General features: G+C 44.7%; 4 protein-coding genes across 19 annotated transcripts in view; all 4 read right to left on the minus strand.

Annotated features, from left to right (window-relative positions):
• The window catches only part of LOC125797555 (netrin-3-like), a 275,873-nt gene that overhangs the window by 205,117 nt on the left and 46,398 nt on the right, over nt 1-24,358 (minus strand). The window lies entirely within an intron of this gene.
• The window catches only part of LOC125780423 (noggin-2-like), a 215,848-nt gene that overhangs the window by 126,997 nt on the left and 64,493 nt on the right, over nt 1-24,358 (minus strand). The gene's annotated exons all lie outside the window — the stretch shown is intronic.
• The window catches only part of LOC103021387 (ankyrin repeat and fibronectin type-III domain-containing protein 1), a 314,758-nt gene that overhangs the window by 95,510 nt on the left and 194,890 nt on the right, over nt 1-24,358 (minus strand). The gene's annotated exons all lie outside the window — the stretch shown is intronic.
• LOC125797556 (netrin-3-like) overlaps nt 824-24,358 on the minus strand; it is a 69,933-nt gene continuing 46,398 nt past the window's right edge. The window contains exons 3-7 of the mRNA XM_049474019.1: nt 14,125-14,313; nt 2,954-3,103; nt 2,748-2,801; nt 2,434-2,508; nt 824-2,147 (exon numbers count right to left, since the gene is read on the minus strand). Coding sequence (XP_049329976.1) covers nt 1,816-2,147; nt 2,434-2,508; nt 2,748-2,801; nt 2,954-3,103; nt 14,125-14,313 — 800 coding nt within the window. The 3' untranslated portion in view covers nt 824-1,815. The remainder of the gene's footprint in view (nt 2,148-2,433; nt 2,509-2,747; nt 2,802-2,953; nt 3,104-14,124; nt 14,314-24,358) is intronic.

Genomic DNA, 24,358 nt, shown 5'->3' on the forward strand with positions numbered 1-24,358 from the left:
CAGCACAGTGCAAATTTTAGTAACTGACCCCAGTTCAGTGTTTCACTATGAGAACATTAATAAATAAATATTAATAACCCCCCGCTCAGTGTTAATAAATACGGTGACATTGTTTGCTTAAAATGCTGCTTTTTTTTTGAGTATTTTATTAGTAAATGCTGGGTTTGATCAGGTTGTTGCAGTGTGATGCAGACAGTAGCTGTGATGAGGGGGCGGGTCTTCTGCTGTAGTCAGGAGTTTCTGCTTCTCCGATGAGAAGTCGGAGTTATAAGCACCTCGCTTCACCTGCTTTACTGTCAGCGTGATAAAACATTAAAAACAGTTTTCTTCTGATCTTTTGGAAAACCGCACCAGCTGATGAATAATAAACAGCATTGTTCCATAATGAATTAAACATAGTAAATTAATTAACATTACAAACTAAAGGAATGTGCCCAAACAACCAATAACAGACGGAGCATTGTTAAAGGAAAGGAATATCAATAGTGGAGATAATGTGTGTGACGGGGAGTGTGTGACGGGGAGTGTTACAGGGCGTGTGCCGGGGCAAGAGATGGGAGACGTGTGTGCCAGGGCAGAAACTCATATCTCCATGATTCTGACATCATGTGAACACAGTGTAATTGCTGGCCGTTGTTTCTACAGAGCTGTGATGTTCAGGGATTTTGTTGTCGAGCAGAAAGATCTACTGAAGAATCTTCTAGCGTAGAATCTGTTTTTACACTTACCGACACAAAAAATAACGCCCCAAGCTGTTTATAGTAGTAAAGTAGTGAATGTAGGTATGTGTGAGTGTAATAATGATAAAGTAGTGATTACAGTATTAGAGTGAAAGAATAAGTTTATTGGTGAAAACTCTACTGCAACAGAAAGGAAGCTATAGTACCCTGTGGAAAATGCTGCTATCAGTTGGAAGTTCGGTGTGAGAGGCAGCAACACATGGATCTGCAGGATGTTCTGCACAGATCACTGAGATCACTGTTCCTCCTATCACTACTAGGAGTGACTGACTCTCACTGTATGAGACGATCCTCAGATCATCAATCACACCTGCAGTTTACAGTGTGAACTCCTCAGTCCAGGTCAAAGGCAGGATTGAAGCTTTAACATGAGACTCCAAACGCAAACCTGACCATCATCAGATCCCAAACAGAACCTGGTTTTGTGTCTAAAGACAACACAGTCTCTGAGCAGTGGCCCAGTTTTTAATTTACACATTACTGCAGACGAAGGGAACAGAGGATGGATAACAGATTGTTTTAATGAATGTCCTGTTATGAGCTCTGAGTCCTGTTATGTCTGAGTGCGTCATAGAGGCCTGTCTGACAGTGATCTCTCACCAAGAGGTACACTACCCACCTCTGAGCATCAGAGAGACTTATTATAGGGCAGCAGTGGAAGCTCTTTTACACCCTCTTGTGGTAAGACCCAGTGTCTATTTAGACCACACCTGTAATCATTTACATATCTGCCTCAGACAGAACCAGGTGTTTATTGTTTGTGTTTAGATCAGAACTCATTACAACCATTGATTCTTTAACACAGAACTGAAGATTCCTCTCAGGATTAAAAACAGACCTCGTTACTGCCCTCCAGACTGGAGATGGGTAGTGGTTCATGTCTCACTTTTGTGTGTGTGTGTAGGTGTAATGTAAGTGTGTGTATCTGTTACTAGTGGTTTCTGCACCAGTCTTTATTGTCCTTTTTTTATGGTCCCTTCACAAGGCTGACCAACAGTCCACATGTGACCCCCCCCATATGAGGTCAGTAAGGTCAGTAGGGTCACGCAGCGGGGGCGTGCGCCGTCGCGTCAGATCAGGCGTTGCTGCACTTTCCCTTCTTCTCCTTGCGCTGGAACTTGCGGAGGCGCCGTGTCCAGACGTCCCGCCACTGGATGACCAGACTGTTTTTATCGGCCACCAGCCCCGCCCCCTCCGGGCTGGCCCCGCCCTCTGTGGAGCCCAGTATGAGGAAGCGCTTGCCCATGTGTATCCGAGGACACTTGCAGGCCAGGTCCTTCATGTGGACCCACAGCAGGTTCTCGCCTCTCTTCAGCGGCTCCCTGCTCTTATACACCGACACCAGGCTCACCGCAAACTTTGCCCAGTCCCCAACCGTCTCCATGTCCAGCACGCTCACCAGCACAGCTACACAAACACACACACACACACAGATTAGAGTTAGCAAACAATAGCACACATCTGTTCACCTTTTCGTCTGATTTTTTTAAAATCTGTGTGCCTTTGCATTTTTGCGTCCGTGCACCTTTTTGTCTGTCACTTTTTGTGTGCTTGCCTTTTCGCCTGTTCGCCTATTCGTCTATTCGTCTATTCGTCTGTGCTTCTTTGCATCTGTGCATGTCTGTGTTTGTCTGCCTGTGTGCACGTGTCAGTGTGTCCACCTGTCTGTGTGTGTGTCCGTGTGCATGCGTACCGTAGTCTTTCTTGCAGTATTTCTTCATGTTGATCTTCAGGTTTCCTTTAGGTGGTTTACAGTAGGACTCACAGTCTGAGGAGAAGAAACACAGTTAGCTCTTAAATCAGAACTGATTTTTAAATTACAGCAAATTCTTCCTAACCCTTCTTATGTCATGATGATACAAATTAAATCAATTTTTTTTGTATATCGCTTTTTACAACTGACGTTGTCACAATGCAGCTTTACAGAAACACTACACCCACCGTAAACCTGGGTACTACTGCTGCTGGAAATGCACTTATCTAGTGTTCTAGAGGTGAGATACTGACCTGCAGGTCCCTCAGTGCTGCTGATCACTGCTGTGGGGTTAATCACAGGAATCTCTGAAAAAAGAGATTTACAGATAAGAACATTTAGATCGATTAAGATACATTTAGACTGAAATCAACTTTAACATAGTTTTAAGAGGTAATAGTGAATCAGTAGAGTGTAATAGTGATGTATCAGTACGGTGCTCTACAGGAGTGTTACTCACTGATGCAGGGAGCTACAGGTGAGCGGCTCTGCTGGTAGCCCTTAGCGCAGCGGTTGCAGGTGATCCCGGTCACGCCGTCTTTACACGGGCACTGACCCGTCGTCTGATTACACGTCTTTCCTGCAGCGCCCACCGGGTGGCAGTCACATGCTGAGGAGAGGGGGAGGGGTAGCTGGACGTTAATATTTCCTTTTTAGTTTTCCCTTCACACTGATTGACTGGTAGTGTGTGTGTATGTGTGTGTGTGTATAAAGTGTGTAGGCTAGGTTGGCACTTCCTTATGTACGGAAGTCCAAGTGCCCGCGTTAACAGCGTCTGTCCGGTTCTGTAAGAGCCCCGTGGCACTCACCCCGACACACACACTTCCCGTAAACACACACACACACACACACACACACACCTCAGTTGCTGTTAAATGTGCTTTTAGAGGACACTGTGTGTTCTTTGGGTGAGCCAACATCACAAACACACACACACACACACACACACTGTGTTTAGTGGTGGAGTGGGATCTGTTGGAAAGGTCTGGAGCTGTTTCATTTCAGAGATCATATCCGGCCTTCTGACCAACACACACTACACAAAACACACACACTACACACACATACACACAACACACACACTACACTAGACACACACTACACTAAACACACACTACACTAAACACACACACTACACAAAACACACACACTACACACACATACACACAACACACACACTACACTAGACACACACTACACAAAACACACACACTACACACACATACACACAACACACACACTACACAAAACACACACACTACACACACACACACACTACACACAACACACACACTACACTAAACACACACTACACTAAACACACACTACACTAAACACACACACTACACACACACACACACTACACTAAACACACACTACACTAAACACACACTACACTAAACACACAGACTACACACACATACACACACACTACACTAAACACACACTACACTAAACACACAGACTACACACACACACACACACACTACACTAAACACACACTACACTAAACACACACTACACTAAACACACAGACTACACACACACACACACACACTACACTAAACAAACACTACAATAAACACACACACTACACTAACCACACACACTACACTAAACACACACACTACACTAAACAAACACTACAATAAACACACACACTACACTAACCACACACACTACACTAAACACACACACTACACACACACACACACTACAATAAACACACACACTACACTAACCACACACACTACACAAAACACACACACTACACTAAACACACACTACACTAAACACACACGCTACACACACACACGCTACACTAAACACACACTACACTAAACACACACACTACACACACACACACACTACAATAAACACACACACTACACTAAACACACACTACACTAAACACACACTACACACACACACGCTACACTAAACACACACTACACTAAACACACACACTACACACACACACACTACACTAAACACACACACTACAATAAACACACACACTACACTAAACACACACACTATACACACACACACACTACACTAAACACACACACTACACACACACACACTACACTAAACACACACACTACAATAAACACACACACTACACTAAACACACACACTACACACACACTACACTAAACACACACACTACACTAAACACACACACTATACACACACACACACTAAACACACACACTACACTAAACACACACACTATACACACACACACACTACACTAAACACACACACTATACACACACACACACACTACACTAAACACACACACTACACACACACACACTACACTAAACACACACACTACAATAAACACACACACTACACTAAACACACACACTACACACACACACTACACTAAACACACACACTACACAAAACACACACACTACACTAAACACACACACTACACACACACACGCTACACTAAACACACACTACACTAAACACACACACTACACACACACACACTACACTAAACACACACACTACAATAAACACACACACTACACTAAACACACACACTATACACACACACACACTACACTAAACACACACACTACACACACACACACTACACTAAACACGCACACTACAATAAACACACACACTACACTAAACACACACACTACACACACACACACTACACTAAACACACACACTACAATAAACACACACACTACACTAAACACACACACTACACACACACACTACACTAAACACGCACACTACACTAAACACACACACTATACACACACACACACTACACTAAACACGCACACTACACACACACACACACTACACTAAACACACACACTACACACACACACACTACACTAAACACACACACTACAATAAACACACACACTACACTAAACACACACACTACACACACACACTACACTAAACACGCACACTACACTAAACACACACACTATACACACACACACACTACACTAAACACACACACTACACACACACACACTACACTAAACACACACACTACAATAAACACACACACTACACTAAACACACACACTATACACACACACACACTACACTAAACACGCACACTACAATAAACACACACACTACACTAAACACACACACTACACACACACACACTACACTAAACACACACACTACAATAAACACACACACTACACTAAACACACACACTATACACACACACACACTACACTAAACACGCACACTACACACACACACACACTACACTAAACACACACACTACAATAAACACACACACTACACTAAACACACACACTACACTAAACACACACTACACTAAACACACTACACTACACTAAACATACACACTACACTAAACACACTACACTAAACATACACACTACACTAAACACACACACTACAATAAACACACACACTACACTAAACACACACACTACAATAAACACACACACTACACTAAACACACACACTACACTAAACACACACACTACACTAAACACACACACTACACACACACACACTACACTAAACACACACACTACACTAAACACGCACACTACAATAAACACACACACTACACTAAACACACACACTACACTAAACACACACTACACTAAACACGCACACTACAATAAACACACACACTACACTAAACATACACACTACACTAAACACACTACACTACACTAAACATACACACTACACTAAACACACACACTACAATAAACACACACACTACACTAAACACACACACTACACTAAACACACACACTACACTAAACACACACTACACTAAACACACTACACTACACTAAACATACACACTACACTAAACACACACACTACAATAAACACACACACTACACAAAACACACACACTACACTAAACACACACACTACACTAAACACACACTACACTAAACACACACACTACAATAAACACACACACTACACTAAACACACACACTACACACACACACACACTACACTAAACACGCACACTACACTAAACACACTACACTACACTAAACACACACTACACTAAACATACACACTACACTAAACATACACACTACACTAAACACACACACTACAATAAACACACACACTACACTAAACACACACACTACACTAAACATACACACTACACTAAACACACACACTACAATAAACACACACACTACACTAAACACACACACTACTCTAAACACACACACTTCACTAAACACACACACTACACTAAACACACACACACTACACACACACTACACTAAACACACACACTACACTAAACACACACACTACACTAAACACACACACTACACACACACACTACACTAAACACACACACTACACTGACCACACACACTACACTAAACACACACACTACACACACACACTACACTAAACACACACTACACTACACACACACACTACACACACACACTACACTAAACACACACACTACACTAAACACACACACTACACACACACTACACTAAACACACACACTACACTAAACACACACACTACACTAAACACACACACTACACACACACACTACACTAAACACACACACTACACTAAACACACACACTACACACACACACTACACTAAACACACACACTACACTGACCACACACACTACACTAAACACACACACTACACACACACACTACACTAAACACACACTACACTAAACACACACACTACACACACACACTACACTAAACACACACACTACACTAAACACACACACTACACTAACCACACACTACACTAAACACACACACTACACACACACACTACACTAACCACACACACTACACTAAACACACACACTACACACACACACTACACTAAACACACACACTACACTAAACACACACACTACACTAAACACACACACTACACACACACACTACACTAAACACACACACTACACACACTACACTAAACACACACACTAAACACACACACTAAACACACACACTACACTAAACACACACACTACACACACACACTACACTAACCACACACACTACACACACTACACTAAACACACACACTACACACACACACTACACTAAACACACACACTACACTAAACACACATACACTACACTAAATACACACACTACACTAAACACACACACTACGCTAAACACACACACTACACACACACTACACTAAACACACACACTGCACTAAACACACACTGCACACTACACACACACACTACACACACACTACACACACACACTACACACACTACACTAAATACACACACTACACTAAACACACACACTTCACACACACACTACACTAAACACAAACACTACACACACACACTACACACACACTCACTACACTAAACACACACACTACACACACACTGCACTAAACACACACACACTACACTAAACACACACTACACACACACTCACTACACTAAACACACACACTACACTAAACACACACACTACACACACACACTATACTAAACACACACACTACACAAAACACACACTACACTAAACACACACACACACTACACTAAACACACACTACACTAAACACACACTACACACACACACTACACTAAACACACACACTACACACACACACACTACACTAAACACACACACTACACACACACACTACACTAAACACACACACTACACACACACACTACACTAACCACACACTACACTAAACACACACTACACTAAACACACACTACACTAAACACACACACTCACTACACACACACACACACTACACTAAACACACACACTGCACACTACATGCACACACTTTGGTTTCACCAAGGAAAACCACAGGCACAACAAAAAGCATCACACCACCTTATGATGATGTTCTCTCCTCTGATTGGTCAGATCTGTCTGGGGCGCGGCTAATAAAGTAAATACAGGAAGAGGGTTCTGTGTCATGGATAAGCATGTTTTTAGTGTAGTTTATCATGGAGCAGCAGAGATTAGCTTCAGTTAAAGCTGTTTAATAAGTTAATGATCTCGGTAATAAATCAGATTAAACTCCACCTGAACAGCCTTTTAGCCGAAAAACACAAGGAGTGTATTTGATAGTGTGAATAAGACCAGATTCTGTTCTCATCATAAACGTCTGGGTCTCAGTGTGGTTGTTTTGGGCTGATCACTACGCCTGATACCAGGTGTGAGAGTTTAACACGGGCTTCTGATTACATGTTGGAGATCATTTTACCAGCAGTTATTAAAATTGCTGCTAAACCCTCAAAATTAGCATTTAAGCTAACGGATATCAGTCACAGTGACGAGTGTATCAGTGCTTTTATGAAGCCGCATCAGAGAATTCCCAGAGTTTCCCACATTCTTCTGTTTCAGTTCTGCACCTGGCAGCTCACACACACACACACACACTATACACATACACACAAACTACACACCACACACACTACACACATTCACAAATATCATAATGTTCTCCAGCCTCTGCAACACAATCCGTTCTAATGATCTCTAACCTCTAACACATGACCCCCAGTGTTTGACCCGGACCAGACCCGGACACACACACACACACACACACACACACACACACACACACACACACACACACACAGGCAGACAAGGAGTGTGTGTGGTGTTGCAAGTCTGGAATGAAGGCTAAAGAACACTGATCCGATTTCACACTGTATCAAAATGAGTTTGTGTGTGTGTGTGTGTGTGTGTGTGTGTGTGTGTGAGCAGGTGCGTTGGGAATGGCGCTCTGGAATGTGGGGAATTCTCTCAGTGTGCAGTGTGGTCTCTCACCACCGTTAGTGTTTATTTTCTGATCAAATACAACATTCCCGACACTAGGAGAGTGAGCGCAGCATGACCTACTGCTCTCTCTCTCTCTCTCTCTCAGACTCCGGCTGCTGATGGAGAAACAGCACAACCTACTGTACTCTCTCTCCCTCTCTCTCTCTCAGACTCCGGCTGCTGATGGAGAAACAGCATGACCTACTGTACTCTCTCTCTCTCTCTCTCTCTCTCAGACTCCGGCTGCTGATGGAGAAACAGCATGACCTACTGTACTCTCTCTCTCTCTCTCTCTCTCTCTCTCTCTCTCAGACTCCGGCTGCTGATGGAGAAACAGCACAACCTACTGTACTCTCTCTCTCTCTCTCTCTCTCTCTCTCAGACTCCAGCTGCTGATGGAGAAACAGCACAACCTACTGTACTCTCTCTCTCTCTCTCTCTCTCAGACTCCGGCTGCTGATGGAGAAACAGCACAACCTACTGTACTCTCTCTCCCTCTCTCTCTCTCTCTCTCTCTCTCTCTCAGACTCCAGCTGCTGATGGAGAAACAGCACAACCTACTGTACTCTCTCTCTCTCTCTCTCTCTCAGACTCCGGCTGCTGATGGAGAAACAGCATGACCTACTGTACTCTCTCTCTCTCTCTCTCTCTCTCAGACTCCGGCTGCTGATGGAGAAACAGCATGACCTACTGTACTCTCTCTCTCTCTCTCTCTCTCTCTCTCTCAGACTCCGGCTGCTGATGGAGAAACAGCACAACCTACTGTACTCTCTCTCTCTCTCTCTCTCTCAGACTCCGGCTGCTGATGGAGAAACAGCATGACCTACTGTACTCTCTCTCTCTCTCTCTCTCTCTCTCTCTCAGACTCCGGCTGCTGATGGAGAAACAGCATGACCTACTGTACTCTCTCTCTCTCTCTCTCTCTCTCTCTCTCAGACTCCGGCTGCTGATGGAGAAACAGCATGACCTACTGTACTCTCTCTCTCTCTCTCTCTCTCTCTCTCTCTCTCTCAGACTCCGGCTGCTGATGGAGAAACAGCATGATCTACTGTACTCTCTCTCTCTCTCTCTCTCTCTCTCTCTCTCTCTCTCAGACTCCGGCTGCTGATGGAGAAACAGCATGACCTACTGTACTCTCTCTCTCTCTCTCTCTCTCTCTCTCTCTCAGACTCCGGCTGCTGATGGAGAAACAGCATGATCTACTGTACTCTCTCTCTCTCTCTCTCTCTCTCTCTCTCAGACTCCGGCTGCTGATGGAGAAGCACCATGATCTACTGTACTCTGACCCAGAGTATGATGTACCAGAGCGTTCTGTAACTGTGCTGAAATAGCTTTAGCTTTAGCTTTAGCTTGCTGGTGCACTGTGGGAGCTGAGGTGTGTTTGGGATCATAATGTTGCTGTTGAAGCTCTGGACCTATTCTTTCCTTTAGCAGTGAAATGTTTCTGTGCCACTGAGTGCAGATCACAGCATGATCCACCCACCCCCATGTTTAACAGTTCTCTTTATGAATCTCTGCATTCTTTCTCTTCAGCAGTGTTTTAGTGTTTTAGGATGGATCAGACCTGTTTTAGATGTTTCTTTGAAATCTTCTAAAGCCGAGTGGGAGTGTTTTTTTTATGATCTTCATAAAGGTGATATTAGTGCTGGTGTATAACAGTACTCCACCCCCCCAGAGTCTGATCTCTGTTCCTCAAGCTCTTCTTCAGTCAGACAGGGTACACTCTTCTTCTTCTTCTTCTTTATTTCTAATGTTTTGGTAAATGTACACTGAGGATCACACATACTAAAGAACTCTTCAGTTCCCCCTCCTCTCAGAAAAACAACCACCTTTAAAACACATCTGTGTGAGTGTGTGTGTGTATAGTGTGTGTGTGTGTGTGTTTGTGTGTATAGTGTGTGTATAGTGTGTGTATAGTGTGTGTAGTGTGTGTGTAGTGTGTGTGTAGTGTGTGTGTAGTGTGTGTATAGTGTGTGTATAGTGTGTGTGTGTGTGTATAGTGTGTGTGTAGTGTGTGTATAGTGTGTGTGTATAGTGTGTATAGTGTGTGTGTAGTGTGTGTGTAGTGTGTATAGTGTGTGTGTAGTGTGTGTATAGTGTGTGTAGTGTGTGTATAGTGTGTGTGTGTATAGTGTGTGTATAGTGCGTGTAGTGGGTGTATAGTGTGTGTGTGTATAGTGTGTGTATGTGTGTGTGTAGTGTGTGTGTAGTGTGTGTTGGGGAGTATTCCAGTGGTAAAGTTGTATGGTTGGTGACCGGGTGCAGACACAGTGTTTGGGTAGAAGCTTCATGTTTCCTGAAGGTTCTTCAGTCTTCTGTTCTCCACGGTTTCTCTCAGGAGGTAGAGCGGGTTCTGATTTTGGTTCTGGTTCTGGTTCTGGTTCTGGTTCTTGTTCTGATTCTGGTTCTGGTTCTGGTTCTTGTTCTGATTCTGGTTCTGATTCTGGTTCTGATTCTTGTTCTAATTCTGGTTCTGGTTCTTGTTCTGGTTCTGATTCTGGTTCTGATTCTGGTTCTTGTTCTAATTCTGGTTCTGCTTCTCGTTCTGATTCTGGTTCTGGTTCTTGTTCTGGATCTGGTTTTGATTCTGAATCTGGTTCTGGTTCTGGTTCTTGTTCTGGATCTGGTTCTGATTCTGATTCTGATTCTGGTTCTGGTTCTTGTTCTGGTTCTTGTTCTGGTTCTGCTTCTCGTTCTGATTCTGGTTCTGGTTCTTGTTCTGGTTCTGATTCTGGTTCTGGTTCTTGATCTTGATCTTGTTCTGGATCTGGATCTGGTTCTGATTCTGATTCTGGTTCTTGTTCTGATTCTGGTTCTGGTTCTGCTTCTCGTTCTGATTCTGGTTCTTGTTCTGGATCTGGTTTTGATTCGGATTCTGGTTCTGGTTCTGGTTCAGCCTGGTTGGGTCAGGCAGGATCTCGTAATGAGGAAAGCCCATCGGGAATCCTCTGTGGGCTTGGTGTTAGCATATCGGGTGTTAGCGTATCGGGTGTTAGCGTATCGGGTTTTAACATATCGGGTGTTAGCGTATCGGGTGTTAGCGTATCGGGTGTTAGCGTATGGGGTGTTAGCGTAGACATAGAACATAGATTTATAAAAGACTTATCTTGTGTCTTTCTCGTCTACAGTAGACCTGCAGCTGAACATTATTCTGGCTGTTGATTGATCTGACAATTGTTTTTTGATAATACTGCAGTTAGATAGATAGATAGATAGATAGATAGATAGATAGATAGATAGATAGATAGATAGATAGATAGATAGATAGATAGATAGATAGATAGATAGATACTTTATTGATCCCCGAGGGGAAATTCACATTGCAGGGTTAGTTCCGACCCTGCAATGTGATTGGCTGAGAGGCGTTCTATGAGTGCCGTTATCAGCCGATAATGCACTGTAACCGAAGCTCTCCATGTATTACTCTGCCACATACAGGTAACCTAGCAACGATGCAGCGCTTACAAACCAAACAGCACAGCTACAAACAGAGCAGCAATGGAACTATTTTAACTGGCAGAGTTTTTATAACCAAACAGATCCTATTTTCTCCTCCTCTTTAACTCTTTAAAATCTTTCAATAAACAGAGATAATGGAACTGTGGTATAATCACAATAATACACTTGCAATATTGTAAAAGCAGTGCCAATATTACACCTTATAGCACAAACCTCAAGTGTATTATTGCTTTATAAATTGATTAGCCAGCAATTACTTCTGCCATCCCTTCCCTTGCTTTAAAACAACAGTAGCAGCTGAATGAGGGGTTTAAGTGCTGTTTAAAGTCTCAGAAGGTGTTTAAGTGTGGAATGTTGTGATATTTACTGAGTTCATATGTAATCTGTTGTGTTTGTAAATATTTTCAGTTTAATTGATTGATCACTACATTCCTTTTCATCTCAAGACTCGCTGGTCTTTCTTTGAGAGAATCGGGAGTCTGAAACCGATCCAGAGCTTCCAGCTTCCTGCATCCTGTTAGATATAAAACCCACAAGATCCAGCTCATCCTGATCTGCTGCTGCTGGTCAAAACCCCAAAACCCCAAACCCAAAACCCCAAAACTCAAAACCCCAAACCCCCTAAACCCCCAAAAACCCAAAAACCCAAACCCCCTAAACCACAAAACCCAAACCCCCAAAACCCCAAAATCCTAAAACCCCAAAACCCCAAAATCCTAAAACCTGACCCGAACCTAAATGCCTTCAGTTTCATGAGATGCCTCGACCCACCGTCTCTCAGGACACTTACAGGACCAGTATCCAGGTTCTGTCCTGTAGGAGGTGATGGACTGAACCCTCTTACAGCAGAATCACTCGCTCATCTCAAACATCACGAAATTCTCCTCAATACTGTAAAACCAAACATGCAGTAATGCAGTAATGACCCCCTTCCACTAATGAGTCTAGAACCAGTTCTGGGTAAGAACTCTCAGATCCGGCTGTTCTGCTGATCAGAAAGAAGAAACTAGAACTAATCTCAGTGGGTCTTTCAGGAGTGAAGCAGACTGAACTTCACCATCAGCTGTGAGGAGGAGAGGATTCTGCCCTTACCTACCACACCTGCACCCCCCGCCCCTTCCTACCACACCTGCACCCCCCCGCCCCTTCCTACCACACCTGCACCCCCCCGCGCCTACCTACCACACCAGCACCCCCCGCCCCTACCTACCACACCTGCACCCCCCCGCCCCTTCCTACCACACCTGCCCCCCCCGCACCTACCTACCACACCTGCAACCCACCCCGGCCCCCCCCCCGGTGTTTCATGCCTACAGTACAGTACTGGTGATAGTGAGTTACCTTTGCACGCTTTCCGGTGTGTGATTGGTCGGCTCATGTCTCTGTAGTATCCCTCTTTACAGTAGTGGCAGTGTCGGCCGGCAGTGTTGTGTCTGCAGTTCATACAAACTCCTCCACTCCTCCGTCCAGAGAGCTTAAACAACTCCATATTAAACCTGCAGCGCCGGGCGTGCAAGTTACACCTACAGGCTGCAGAGAGACAGAGAGAGAGACAGAGAGAGAGACAGAGAGAGAGACAGAGAGAGAGACAGAGAGAGAGAGTAATTTGTTATCTAGTATAAGTGAGGTATTGAATGTAAAGTATTAACTGAACAGACAGTTTGGGAACACCCACACCTGTATAAGTTGTAAGGTGTTATCTTGAGGTTGATTGAACACTGGTCAGTGTGTGTGTATAATGTGTGTGTGTGTGTGTGTGTGTGTGTGCGCGCGCAGGAAAAGGCTGTATAATTTTAAAGGCAGTGTGAGCTAAAGTCAACAGTCTGAGATTACTACAGATCCAAATCATGAGTGCCTGCAAATACACATGTGCGAGTGTGTGTGCGAGTGTGTGTGCGAGTGTGTGAGCGAGTGTGTGAGCGAGTGTTACATCCCTTCTTGAACAGCAGCAGGGGTGTGATTCGCACTAAAGAGCTAGAGGGGATGGAAGAAGCAGAAATAGAGGCTGAATTGGAAGGACAGGGAATTATTAAAGTTAAGCGGGTAATCATAAAAAGGCAAGATACGACTATTAGAACAAATACGTACATAATCACTTTCAATCGACCTACCCCACCAGATAAGATAAATATTGGATACCTAAGAACTCAAGTTGATTTGTATATCCCAAACCCATTACAGTGTTATAAATGCCAGAAGTATGGGCATGGTGCTACAAACTGCAGAAATGGTGGTGAGGAAGATCATGGACCTGGATGCCAAAATCCACCAAAATGTGTGAATTGTGCTGGTTCACACAGTGCTGCAGCCAAAGACTGTCCAGTATGGCAAAAAGAAAAGGAGATACAAAGAGTTCGACATCATAAAAAAGTCAGCTATGTTGAAGCAAGGAGAATAATTGAAAATCTTCCGGTTTTCAGGATGGAGAAAACATTTGCTGACCAAAGTTAAGAAAGTTATGAGTAGGGAGATTCAAACAAATTTGACCTGGATCAAGGATGACAATCCAAAGGTAGTGACCTGTATCAAGGGATCTGCTGATAAACCGAAGGTTGAAAATGTAGTCCGTAAAACGGATGCAACTAAAACAAGAGGCAAGACAAAGAAAAAAGCAGCCACACAAGTTTCCATGAGTCTAGACAGCGACAAAAGAAAAGACGTTGTAAGAGATGTTGAAATGTTAGAAGCCGCAAAGCCCAAACCCCTCAGTCCATCCCCAAGGACCAAACAACGGACTAACCCATTAATTCTCCCTACATAACGGCCCATAGTAAGATCATTCAATGGAACTGTCGAGGTCTTCGAGCTAATTTCGCAGAGATTCAACGCCTGACAGCAGAAATAGACCCAGTCGCCTTTTGCCTGCAAGAAATCAAGATAAATACATCTCTTATTCCCCCTTTAAAGGGCTACTCAACTTACTCTGGTCTTGGACCTCTCAATGCACAGGGAGGCACAGCTATCCTAGTTAAGGGTAATGTTATCCACAGTCCAATTTCTCTCACTTCCAACATCCAGGCCACTGCTATCCGGATTTCCCTTCGCAAGACTATAACCTTATGTTCTGTTTATCTTCCTCCTAAATACAAATGCTCAAGCCAGGATTTGAACAACCTTATCGAACAATTACCCTCACCCATTCTTATGCTGGGGGACTTCAACGCCCACAACCCTATATGGGGCAGTGTCCGTACAAATCCTACAGGCAGATTGGTGGAACACCTGCTTTCTTCAAGCAGTTTGTGCTTATTAAATACAGGTTCCAATACATACCTTCATCCAGGACATGGAGTATATTCTGCTATTGATCTCTCCTTGTGTTCTCCGGGAATTTATACTGATATGACCTGGCAAAGAGGGGACGACCTTTGTGGAAGTGATCACTTTCCCCTACTCATTGGCATACAGAACAGGCTCGGCACAGCATCTAAACAGAAATGGAATTTTAAAAAGGCATATTGGACATTGTTTAGCTATTTGTGCGACTGCAACTTACAGCATCTTGATCTGGCTAGACATTACTCTATACAGCATTTTTCGGATATCCTTCTTCGCTCTGCAGCAGATTCAATACCCAAATCCTCAGGGAAGGCCAGGAAACGTAGAAATCCGTGGTTCAATGACTATTGCAAATCTGCAATAAGAGCACGGAAAAAAGCTGAGAGAAAGTTTAGCAGCCAACCTACCGCACAGAACCTGACCCTTTTGAAAATCTCCAGGGCACAAGCTCGAAGGATCATCAACCAGGCCAAAAGAAGTTCCTGGGAGGCCTTTGTTTCTACACTGAAAGTAACTTCTTCATCAAGACTTGTGTGGAATATGGTCAAAAACATGAAGAATAAAGGTAATCCCTCCCAACTACGCCACATCAAGACTGAGGATCGCCTTTTAACCTCAGAAAAGGACATTGCTAATGCTCTTGCTGCACATTTCAAATCCATTTCATCCGCAATGAACTATCAGACGGACTTTAACAGAATCAGATTGTCTAGAGAGCAGCTGCCCGTTTGCTTTCAGACCACTAACACAGAATCATATAATAACCCCTTTACACTGGAGGAATTGATGTTGGCCATAAACTCTGCAAACGATTCCGCAATCGGTGCGGACCTCATCCGTTACCAGTTCCTTAAACACCTCTCTCATATGTCTCTCTTCTACTTTCTACAATGCATTAACGGAATATGGTCGGCAGGGAGATTCCCTGAGTTTTGGAAGGAATCTGAGGTCCTTCCTTTTCTTAAACCAGGAAAGGATCCCTCTGACCCAAACAGTTATCGGCCAATTGCACTTACAAGCTGCCTGGGTAAGACTGTTGAACAGCTGGTGAACCGGAGACTGGTGTGGTTCCTGGAGACAAACAGTATTTTGAGTAAATACCAGAGTGGTTTCAGGAAGGGCAAGAGCACAGAGGATCATCTGATCAGAATGGAAAAATTTATTTGTGATGGATTTGTCAGTAAGCAACATGTTGTTTCTGTGTTCTTTGACATTGAAAAGGCGTATGACACTACGTGGAGGCATGGGATCCTAGAGGATTTACACAGCATGGGACTCAGAGGTCAGCTCCCTATGTTAATTTCGGATTATCTCAATAACCGCCTTTTCAGAGTGAAAGTAAATGACACCCACTCGGACCTACACCATCAAGAACAGGGCGTGCCCCAGGGTGGAGTTTTGTCTGTAACCCTGTTCAATATTAGAATCAATGGTATTGCACAAAACTTGGATCCTAATGTCATGATCTGCCAATACGTGGATGATCTCTGTATTAGCAGCAGAGGCAGATATATGGCACATGTTGAACGATCACTCAAGTTGTCCATCAATAAGATTCAGAAATGGACTCTCCAAAATGGTTTTAAGCTGTCCAAATCTAAGACTGTTTGTTGTCATTTTTGCACAATGAGGGCTCTACATCCGGAACCCCGACTTTTCTTAGATGATGAACTTCTGAAAGTCGAGAAGTCAGTTCGGGTTTTGGGGCTGTGGCTGGACTCCAAACTAGACTTTAAGACTCACATTCAGTTCCTTAAAAAGAAGTGCCTAAACTCCCTACAGCTTATAAAGGTCCTAGCAAATACCAGATGGGGCGCGAATGTACGACTTTTGAAACGCCTCTTCACTGCTCTCATACGACCCCGTTTTGATTATGGTAGTACAGTTTATGGAGCTGCTAGACCTTCATACCTGAAACCTCTGAATACAGTCTACCACCAAGGCCTCAGGCTCATCCTGGGTGCCTTCAGAACGTCTCCTATCTCAAGCCTGCACGTGGAAGTGGGTGAACTTCCTCTACCTATCAGAAGACTCCAGATCAACTTGCGAACAGCTCTCAGGATAAAAGAAAACAGAAATAATCCAACGTACCAAGCAGTCTTTGGCGTTTCACCGGATCATCTCTATGAAATAAGACCCAATCTGATCAGGCCTTTTGGCCTGCGGATAGGTCCCATATTATCTGACTTCAATATTCCAGAGAGCCCTACCAAGTTCCTTATGCCTGCTCCTTGTCTTCATATGATACAGTCAGACTCAGTTTCCCAGAACATAGATTTGTATTTACTGATTGATCAAAAACAGAGGCTTACGTGGGTGCTGCTTTTACCACCACTGATCACTGTGACAGCATCCGCCTCCCATTTCATGCTTCAATATACACGGCGGAGGCTCATGCCCTCCTCCTGGCTGTCAGATATATATCTACTAGCTCCTACAAAAAAATTGTTATCTGTACAGACTCAAAGTCCTGCATCACTGCTCTGGAATCTTTGAACATGGACCACCCAGTTCTCCAAGAACTACTAGCCTCAGACAGAGACCTCTACAGCCGGGGATTTTACATTCTCTATTGGTGGGTTCCTGGACATAGTGGCATTGGGGGCAATGAAAAAGCAGACATTTTAGCAAGGGAAGCAAGAAACCAGGACCCTTCTTGGAACTATGTCCCAATTACAGATGCCTACTATCTCATCGACTATCACTGTAGAAGAAAATGGCAAGATGAATGGTCCAGCACTCCACAAAATAAACTGTATGAAATATCACCAATGATAAATAGACAATGCAATATGGACTTCCTTAATAGACAAGAACAGACAATCATGACTTGGTGCCGAATTGGACATACTACTCTTACCCATTGTCACCTCCTGGTTGGCGAACGGACTCCAGCCTGCCAGTTCTGTGATACTCCTCTAACAATTAAACATATCTTAGTAGACTGCCCTGCACTTTTAACCACCAGAAAGGACTTTTATAGGGTTGCAAATGTGATAGAACTGGTTGAAACGATTCCACCAGATAAAATACTTCATTTTCTGGAAGTCCTTCATATGAAGACACTAATTTAAGACTGTGATGCTCAAGATATGAACATTGTTGATGCCATAAAATAGCCATCATGTTGCTGATATGGCACAAAACCCAAACAAACAAACTTACACCAACTCAAACTCAGCTCTTACACCAGCTCAAACTCAGCTCTTACACCAACTCTCACACCAACTCAAACTCACCTCTCACACCAACTCTCACACCAACTCAAACTCACCTCTCACACCAACTCACACACCAACTCAAACTCACCTCTCACACCAACTCAAACTCAGCTCTCACACCAACTCAAACTCAGCTCTCACAGCAGCTCAAACTCAGCTCTTACACAAACTCTCACACCAACCCAAACTCACCTCTCACACCAACTCTCACACCAACTCAAACTCAGCTCTCACACCAACTCAAACTCAGCTCTCACACCAACTCAAACTCAGCTCTCACACCAGCTCAAACTCAGCTCTTACACCAACTCTCACACCAACTCAAACTCACCTCTCACACCAGCTCAAACTCAGCTCTTACACCAACTCTCACACCAAATCAAACTCACCTCTCACACCAACTCTCACACCAACTCAAACTCAGCTCTTACACCAGCTCAAACTCACCTCTCACCCCAGCTCAAACTCAGCTCTTACACCAACTCTCACACCAACTCAAACTCACCTCTCACACCAACTCTCACATCAACTCAAACTCAGCTCTCGCACCAGCTCAAACTCAGCTCTTACACCAACTCTCACACCAACTCAAACTCACCTCTCACACCAACTCAAACTCAGCTCTTACACCAACTCAAACTCAGCTCTCACACCAACTCAAACTCAGCTCTCACACCAACTCAAACTCAGCTCTCACACCAACTCAAACTCAGCTCTTACACCAACTCAAACTCAGCTCTCACACCAACTCAAACTCAGTTCTTACACCAACTCTCCCACCAGCTTAAACTCAGCTCTCAAAATCAGCTCTCACACCAGCTCTCACACCAGCTCAAACTCAGCTCTCACACCAGCTCAAACTCAGCTCCTACACCGGCTCAAACTCAGCTCTCACACCAACTCAAACTCAGTTCTCACACCAGCTCAAACTCAGCTCTCACACCAGCTTAAACTCAGCTCTCACACCAACTCAAACTCAGCTCAAACTCCCCTCTCACACCAGCTCAGACTCAGCTTTCACACCAACTGAAACTCAGCTCTCACACCAGCTCAGACTCAGCTCTCACACCAACTCTCACACCAGCTCGAACTCAGCTCTCACACCAGCTCAAACTCAGCTCTCACCAACTCTCAAACCAGCTCAAACTCAACTCTTACACCAACTCTCACAGCAGCTCAAACTCAGCTCTTACACCAACTCTCACACCAGCTCAAACTCAGCTCTTAAACCATCTCAAACTCCCCTCTCACACCAGCTCAGACTCAGCTTTCACACCAACTAAAACTCAGCTCTCACACCAGCTCAGACTCAGCTCTCACACCAACTCTCACACCAGCTCAAACTCAGCTCTCACACCAGCTCAGACTCAGCTCTCACACCAACTCTCACACCAGCTCGAACTCAGCTCTCACACCAGCTCAAACTCAGCTCTCACCAACTCTCACACCAGCTCAAACTCAACTCTTACACCAACTCTCACAGCAGCTCAAACTCAGCTCTTACACCAACTCTCACACCAGCTCAAACTCAGCTCTTAAACCATCTCAAACTCAGCTCTCACACCAGCTCAAACTCAGCTCTCACACCAGCTCTCACACCAGCTCAAACTCAGCTTTCACACCAACTCAAACTCAGCTCTCACACCAGCTCAAACTCCGCTCTCACACCAGCTCAAACTCCGCTCTCACACCAGCTAAAACTCAGCTCTCACACCAGCTTAAACTCAGCTCAAACTCAGCTCTCACACCAGCTTAAACTCAGCTCTCACACCAACTCTCACACCAGCTCAAACTCAGCTCTTACACCAACTCTCACACCAACCCAAACTCACCTCTCACACCAACTCTCACACCAACTCAAACTCAGCTCTTACACCAACTCAAACTCAGCTCACACCAACTCAAACTCAGCTCACACCAACTCAAACTCAGCTCTCACACCAACTCAAACTCAGCTCTCACACCAGCTCAAACTCAGCTCTTACACCAACTCAAACTCAGCTCTCACACCAACTCAAACTCAGCTCTTACACCAACTCAAACTCAGCTCTCACACCAGGTCAAACTCACCTCTCACACCAGCTCAAACTCAGCTCTTACACCAACTCTCACACCAACCCAAACTCACCTCTCACACCAACTCAAACTCAGCTCTTACACCAACTCAAACTCAGCTCACACCAACTCAAACTCAGCTCTCACACCAACTCAAACTCAGCTCTCACACCAACTCAAACTCAGCTCTTACACCAACTCAAACTCAGCTCTCACACCAACTCAAACTCAGCTCTCACACCAGCTCAAACTCAGCTCTTACACCAACTCTCACACCAACCCAAACTCACCTCTCACACCAACTCAAACTCAGCTCTTACACCAACTCAAACTCAGCTCTCACACCAACTCAAACTCAGCTCTTACACCAACTCAAACTCAGCTCTCACACCAGGTCAAACTCAGCTCTCACAGCAGCTCAAACTCCGCTCTCACACCAGCTAAAACTCAGCTCAAACTCAGCTCTCACACCAGCTTAAACTCAGCTCTCACACCAGCTCAAACTCAGCTCTTACACCAACTCTCACACCAACCCAAACTCACCTCTCACACCAACTCTCACACCAGCTCAAACTCAACTCTTACACCAACTCTCACAGCAGCTCAAACTCAGCTCTTACACCAACTCTCACACCAGCTCAAACTCAGCTCTTAAACCATCTCAAACTCAGCTCTTAAACCATCTCAAACTCAGCTTTCACACCAACTCAAACTCAGCTCTCACACCAGCTCAAACTCCGCTCTCACACCAGCTCAAACTCCGCTCTCACACCAGCTCAAACTCCGCTCTCACACCAGCTAAAACTCAGCTCTCACACCAGCTTAAACTCAGCTCAAACTCAGCTCTCACACCAGCTTAAACTCAGCTCTCACACCAACTCTCACACCAGCTCAAACTCAGCTCTTACACCAACTCTCACACCAACCCAAACTCACCTCTCACACCAACTCTCACACCAGCTCAAACTCAGCTCTTACACCAACTCTCACACCAACCCAAGCTCACCTCTCACACCAACTCTCACACCAACTCAAACTCAGCTCTTACACCAACTCAAACTCAGCTCACACCAACTCAAACTCAGCTCTCACACCAGCTCAGACTCAGCTCTCACACCAGCTCAAACTCAGCTCTCACACCAGCTCAAACTCAGCTCCTACACCAGCTCAAACTCAGCTCTCACGTCAACTCAATTTCAGCTCTCACACCAGCTTAAACTCAGCTCTCACACCAACTCAAACTCAGCTCAAACTCCCCTCTCACACCAGCTCAGACTCAGCGTTCACACCAACTGAAACTCAGCTCTCACACCAGCTCAAACTCAGCTCTCACCAACTCTCACACCAGCTCAAACTCAACTCTTACACCAACTCTCACATCAACTCAAACTCAGCTCTCGCACCAGCTCAAACTCAGCTCTTACACCAACTCTCACACCAACTCAAACTCACCTCTCACACCAACAAAAACTCAGCTCTTACACCAACTCAAACTCAGCTCTCACACCAACTCAAACTCAGCTCTCACACCAGCTCAAACTCAGCTCTTACACCAACTCTCACACCAGCTCAAACTCAGCTCTTAAACCATCTCAAACTCCCCTCTCACACCAGCTCAGACTCAGCTTTCACACCAACTAAAACTCAGCTCTCACACCAGCTCAGACTCAGCTCTCACACCAACTCTCACACCAGCTCAAACTCAGCTCTCACACCAGCTCAGACTCAGCTCTCACACCAACTCTCACACCAGCTCGAACTCAGCTCTCACACCAGCTCAAACTCAGCTCTCACCAACTCTCACACCAGCTCAAACTCAACTCTTACACCAACTCTCACAGCAGCTCAAACTCAGCTCTTACACCAACTCTCACACCAGCTCAAACTCAGCTCTTAAACCATCTCAAACTCAGCTCTCACACCAGCTCAAACTCAGCTCTCACACCAGCTCTCACACCAGCTCAAACTCAGCTTTCACACCAACTCAAACTCAGCTCTCACACCAGCTCAAACTCCGCTCTCACACCAGCTCAAACTCCGCTCTCACACCAGCTAAAACTCAGCTCTCACACCAGCTTAAACTCAGCACAAACTCAGCTCTCACACCAGCTTAAACTCAGCTCTCACACCAACTCTCACACCAGCTCAAACTCAGCTCTTACACCAACTCTCACACCAACCCAAACTCACCTCTCACACCAACTCAAACTCAGCTCTTACACCAACTCAAACTCAGCTCACACCAACTCAAACTCAGCTCACACCAACTCAAACTCAGCTCTCACACCAACTCAAACTCAGCTCTCACACCAGCTCAAACTCAGCTCTTACACCAACTCAAACTCAGCTCTCACACCAACTCAAACTCAGCTCTTACACCAACTCAAACTCAGCTCTCACACCAGGTCAAACTCACCTCTCACACCAGCTCAAACTCAGCTCTTACACCAACTCTCACACCAACCCAAACTCACCTCTCACACCAACTCAAACTCAGCTCTTACACCAACTCAAACTCAGCTCACACCAACTCAAACTCAGCTCTCACACCAACTCAAACTCAGCTCTTACACCAACTCAAACTCAGCTCTCACACCAACTCAAACTCAGCTCTCACACCAGCTCAAACTCAGCTCTTACACCAACTCTCACACCAACCCAAACTCACCTCTCACACCAACTCAAACTCAGCTCTTACACCAACTCAAACTCAGCTCTCACACCAACTCAAACTCAGCTCTTACACCAACTCAAACTCAGCTCTCACACCAGGTCAAACTCAGCTCTCACAGCAGCTCAAACTCCGCTCTCACACCAGCTAAAACTCAGCTCAAACTCAGCTCTCACACCAGCTTAAACTCAGCTCTCACACCAGCTCAAACTCAGCTCTTACACCAACTCTCACACCAACCCAAACTCACCTCTCACACCAACTCTCACACCAGCTCAAACTCAACTCTTACACCAACTCTCACAGCAGCTCAAACTCAGCTCTTACACCAACTCTCACACCAGCTCAA

This window comes from Astyanax mexicanus, unplaced genomic scaffold (assembly GCF_023375975.1).
Source record: "Astyanax mexicanus isolate ESR-SI-001 unplaced genomic scaffold, AstMex3_surface scaffold_50, whole genome shotgun sequence".
NCBI lineage: Eukaryota > Metazoa > Chordata > Actinopteri > Characiformes > Acestrorhamphidae > Astyanax > Astyanax mexicanus.